The sequence below is a fragment of the Microtus ochrogaster genome, unplaced genomic scaffold (genome assembly GCF_000317375.1).
Source record: "Microtus ochrogaster isolate Prairie Vole_2 unplaced genomic scaffold, MicOch1.0 UNK108, whole genome shotgun sequence".
In the NCBI taxonomy this organism is placed as follows: Eukaryota; Metazoa; Chordata; class Mammalia; order Rodentia; family Cricetidae; genus Microtus; species Microtus ochrogaster.
Genome location: NW_004949206.1, coordinates 308,082 through 313,625, shown reverse-complemented (window position 1 = coordinate 313,625; position 5,544 = coordinate 308,082). Strand labels below are relative to the sequence as shown.

At 49.4% G+C, this 5,544-nt stretch overlaps 1 protein-coding gene across 1 annotated transcript in view; it reads left to right on the top strand.

Annotated features, from left to right (window-relative positions):
- Positions 1-524, top strand: part of Cacng8 (calcium voltage-gated channel auxiliary subunit gamma 8) — a 26,305-nt gene extending 25,781 nt beyond the window's left edge. The window contains exon 5 of the mRNA XM_026778137.1: positions 1-524. This exon is cut by the window's left edge and continues 571 nt beyond it. Within this exon, the coding sequence (XP_026633938.1) occupies positions 1-220 (220 nt within the window). The 3' untranslated portion in view covers positions 221-524.
- Positions 525-5,544: the final 5,020 nt, after the last annotated feature.

Genomic DNA, 5,544 nt, shown 5'->3' with positions numbered 1-5,544 from the left:
GGGCGCCGAGCGGGACCGCGGGAGCACAGCGGGCTTCCTCACGCTGCACAACGCCTTCCCCAAGGAGGCGGCGTCCGGCGTCACGGTCACGGTCACCGGACCGCCCGCTGCGCCCGCGCCCGCGCCGCCCGCTCCTGCAGCACCCGCGCCTGGGACCCTGTCCAAAGAGGCTGCCGCGTCCAACACCAACACGCTCAACAGGAAAACCACGCCCGTGTAGTGGTGCTCGCCTTCGCGGGGAGCCGGGGGGCGCGTCCGGGGCGCGTGCGCGGGCGCGCGTGCAACGAGGCCGCCGGATCGGGGTGCCCCCCAGCTCTATCCCCGCGAGCGCGCTGGACACCTCTGGGCCTTCCAGCCCCTCCCCGCGCCCCTCCACACCCTCTACCCCCGTCACGCTCTGAAGCAGGGACCCTTGGGGAGGGGGACGGGACAGGAAAAGGGGCTCAGGCGTGGGAGCGCTGTGTTTTATTTTTGTGTGGGGGGAATTTTAAGGGAGGAGGGAGGGCCGTGGTGTTTTTTGCAGTTTTGAGATGTTTTCTTTTTAAATGTTTTGCTGTGTGCATGTGGGGGCGGGGCGGGGGGAGGGAAGGGAGGGACTCCCAGCCCAGCCCAGCCCAACTCCTGGAGAGGGGCTCATAAAACATGAATATAGAGTTACATCTACAACTATATATACACATGTTCTGTATAAAGATACAGGCCCGCAGAAAGCAAAGGCCAAGGGAGGGGTGCTCTGACATTTAGCTCACTTTTTCATTCATCTTTTGGCAAGGGCTTATTAAGCACCTACTGTGTACCAGGTAATGGGTACAGAAGGCGGTGCTAAGGAGAAGGGGACATAAATGCAGGCGCATCCATTCATCCATTTCTGGAAATTCTATGTGTGTTTGTGTAACCGCTAGGCATTTTACACGAGGTAAAATAGGGTCCCTGGCGTTCCTCAGAGAGTTTGCATCTTGTACATGAGACGGTCATTAATCACAGAATCATGTACCTACCCAGTAAATGGCACTTAGAAATGTAGAGGCCCCTTGGGGCTGTGTTTTCCTAATGCAAGCCGTGGGTTATATCTCCAGTACTGCATAAACTAGGTGCAGTGGAGCGCTCCTGTAACTGCAACCCTTGGGAAATGGAAGGTGTTCAAGGTCATCCTGGGCTGTGTGCTGAGATTGAGACCAGCCTGGACTGCGAGACTTTTGTGTTTTAAAAAAGGCACACCGGGGATGGGGTGGGGTGAGGGTGAATATGAGATGCTGCAGAGTGCTCCAAGTAGGGTGATTAGCTCAGATGGGGCACGGGGGGGGGGGAGGTTTAGAGCACAGCCAACTATACTGACAAAGAATGGCACTAGCTAGTCAGACCTGAGGTGAAGTGACTCAGGCAGAAAATTTAACATACCAAGGCCCTGGGACGGGAAGCAGCTTCCAGGGTGTACCAGAAGTCTAGTGAGCCTAGCCATGGTTGAGTAAAGGGCCTAGAGACAAACTGGTCCAGGGCTCCTATGTGACGTATTATGAGTCATCAAAAGGGCCACGAAGTGGCTTTGAGCAGGTATAGGGCACAAAGACAGGAACTCGGAGGTAAGAGTTAAGAGGCAGAGGCCCCTTGTGGGAGGCAGAATACTCTGCCACAAATGCTGGATCTCAGAAGTGTTGTCTGGTGTTCAGGAGACTCAGAAGGTTGGGTCCATTTTCCATCCATCCATCCATCCATCCATCCATCCATCCATCCATCCATCCAGTCACTGTCCTACTAACTATTAGCATTCTGTGCCGTGTAAGTTTGGATTTGGGAGGTGACAGATCGCTGCTCTGTTTTCAGTGTCAAAAAATGTGCAATACAGTGGGTGTCACATTAGGGTCACAATGGTCACCTGAGAACACAGGACAGAGTGACCCACTGTCAAATACGTGCAGGGGGAATGGCGCATCCTAGAGTATGTGATGTCTGGACTTAAAGGACCAGCAGGTGTCTGGTGTGTGCTGATGGAGATGGAGGCAACTTGGGTGAGAATCCGGGGAAGCAAAACAGCACAATGTGCGGGTGGTGAGGGCGGGAGAAGGTCAGTGACTCAAGCCTGCTGCAGTCCAACTGCAGGCAGTAGTGGAGGATCTACAACCCACATCCGAGCTCCAGAGTTCCAGGCTGAGGCAGAGAGTGGTTCTTGCTGGTTTCATTTGCTCAGTAAATAATCCCCGAGGTCTGCGCATCAGCCCTGTACTCAGTGTGGGAGAAGAGGAGGGGTGCACTGAGGAAGGAAAGCATAGGGACCGGGTATGACATTTGTGCTGGAGGGGGGGCTTCATGAGTGGCACATACCTGTCATCTTAGTACTGGTGAGAAGGAGGCAGGAGGACTGTAAATCTGAGGTTGCTCCAGGCTAAGAAGCTGACTCCAGAAAATGCAAAGAGCTGGGAATATAGCTGAACTGGGAGAGTATTTGCCGAACATTCACAAGGTCCTGGGCTCCATCCTCAGCATCATATCAACTAGGTGTGGTAAAACTGTGCTGGTAATCCCTTCATTTGGGAGGTGTAACCTGGAGGATCAGAAGTTAAGGCATCCTCAGCTATATAGTGAGATTGAGGCCAGCCTGTGCTGAACATGTTTTTTTAAATAAGGGAGAGAATTTTGCTTCTGGGGCTCAGATGGAATTAGAAGGTGGGGAGGCTGAGTCAGGGTCCTGGGCGCAGATCTGCGAGGGCAGTTCAAGAAGAGATGCTAGGGAATGGAGAGAGGAATATAAATTTAGTGGCACTAGGAGCAGGGATGGGGGAGAGGGCTAGTGTAGAGAGAGGTGAGGTGAAAGAGACAAATGTGGAGGACATACCTGTTCTGGGGCATGATGGGATCTGTAGTCCAAAGGTCAAGCCTAGAGCAAAAGGGGGGGTAGGGAGTGGGCAGGAAAAAGTGAAATAAGGGTGGGTAAGAGGGATGGAGGGCAGAAGAGATCAAGACAGAAGGCAAAGACAAGGTGATCCTGAGAGGGGAGGGGAGAAATGGGAATGGCTGGTAAAAGCTTGGCAATCAAAGATAAGAAGTTGCAAAGACACAAAACAGAAACAGAAAACAGAAACCTCACAGAGGCAAGACAGGTAAGAAGTTCGTGAGGCATGAGGAATGGGCAGTTCCTTGTCTTTTAAGAAATTGATTTTATTTGAACAGGGTATCACTATATAGGTCAGACTGGCCTGGAACCCACAGAGGCCTGCCTCTACCTCCTGAGTACTGGGATTAAAGGTGTGCTACCATACGCTGCATAGCTTTTATTTTAATATTAGAGAAATATTGGACTGGAGAGGTGGATCCGTGGTTAAGAACGCTTACAGCAAAGCTACAGAGAAACTCTGTCTCAAAAACCAAAAAGAAAAAAGATGCTTACAGCTCTATCAGAGGACACGAGTTCAGACCCCAGCACCCATATCAAGTGAAGATAACTCAAGACTCGGGGAATCTAACACCTTCTTCTGATTTCCATGGCTATACCTCCTCATACAAGTGTGTGCACAGTCTCTCCTCTCCCCTCTCTCATGCACACGGGACATGTGCACAAATACACATAAAATTAGAAAAAGAGAAATACTTTGTATGCTAGCCCTGGTGGTTAGAGACCACAGGAAACTGAGGAAGGAGGATCACTTGCTTAACTTACTGAGTTCAAGACTGGCTTGGTGAGATTGTTTCCAAACAAATAGGAAAGAGAGGGCTGATGATATATATAGTTCAGTGGTTGAGCCGCTGCCTAGAATCCCCCAGTGAGGAGCTGGAGATGTGACTCACTGATAGAGCCTATCATATGTGAAGAGTTAGATCCAATCCCTGGAAGAGGGGGCAGCAATCTGTCTTAGATTATCTGAAGAGAGCTTACATCATGGTAGACAGGCAGCAGAGAGAAGAATGGTTTGGGACCCATAGCCTCCCAAGGCCGACCATGTAACTTCCTTCAGTTCATCCCACCCTCTACTTTCACTACTACCTTCGAATAAAGCCACCATATGAAGTGATGAAGGGGTTAACCCATTGATTGAACCTTCAGAATCCAATCACTTCCCCAAAGCCTAACAATCTGTAACTGAATTTCTTTTTTTTTCACAATATGTTTTTTAATTAGGATGTAACTGAATTCTTAATACCCCTCGTGGGATAATTCACATTCAAATTGTACAAGTAATAAGTAGACAAGGGTCTGCTGTTTTGGGACCTCTCCAAGTGACCTCTCCAAGGTTCAAAAATGAAAATGGAGCGGGAGGCTGGGGTGTGGATCAGACAATAGCAAACATGTTTAGAATTCACAGGTGCTGGGTTCAAACCCCAACACTGCATAAACTGCACGGTGGTGTGTGCACAGTGTAAATCTAGCAGTTGGAAGATGGAGGCAGGAGAATCAGAAGTTCAGGGTCATTTCTGGACACGTGAGGAATTTGAAGCTAACTTGGGATGCATGGAGATGCTTTATAAAAAAGAAAAAAGGAAGAAAAGCCAGCGCTGGGTGTGCTGGTGCCCTCCAGAAGTTGAAGTAGCAATGGTGAACTGCACATTGAGACTCTCTCAATCGACTACAAAAGCTACAGAGGATACGGTAACCATATGACAGGGCAGAGCCATTCAAGATAAACTGTTTGAGATGAGGAGTGTGAACAAGGATGAGCAACTTGCACACAAATTCCAAAGCATTGAGAACAAAAGACTGATGAGTCCTTGTAGCTCTGAACCAAAAAAAAAAAAAAATCCATATTCTCTTCCAGCTTTGATGGGAAACACCTGGAGAGCTTTAAGCACAGGCATGCTGGGGTCATAGTTTCGTTTAAACAAAACAATAACAGAATCCTGTCGCTGGGCTGGGAATGATTTCAGTCAAAAAGAGGACCAGGTGGGGGTAGTGCATGCCTGGAGGTGGAAATGAGAAGATCAGGAGTTCAGGGCTGTCCTTGGCTTCAAGAGATTCTCTTTGTCTTCCAAACAAAACCAGAGGGGCTGGGAACGTAGCTCAGTTGGCAGGGTAACTTCCCAGTATACAGCAGTCTTTCCTTGTTGTATAAATGGCACGGTAACTCAGGCCTGTAAACCTAGTGTTTGGGAGATAGAGGCAGGGGCATCAAGAGCTCAAGACCAGCTTGGGCTGCATGGGAGCCTGTGTCTGAAACAACAAAAAAGTCAAAAGGGGAAGTAAGCATTAGGGGCATGGAATCTTACAGATTCTGTCTACAGGGGTGGTGAACTAGGTCTGGGGGTGGGGGCCGTCAAGCAACTAAGGTTAAAAGAAGAAAGGAATCTGAGTTGAAGTTGAGCTGTTGTACACTGGACAGATTTTAGGTGGGAGCAATCTTTTGGACGTGCCCAGTTGGTGATGCCTCTGGAAATCCAAGTCAGGGTATCAGGTAGCCAGTTGGTTATGAGAGTGGTGAAGAGGTCAGGGCTGGAAATACAAGTCTTAGTAACGTCAGCATCCAGGAGACATTTAATGCCAGAGAATGGGATAACTGTGAGGAGTAATTAGATAGAGTTATGACTCCGCTCTAGAAACTTGGGAACATCCAGGGCATC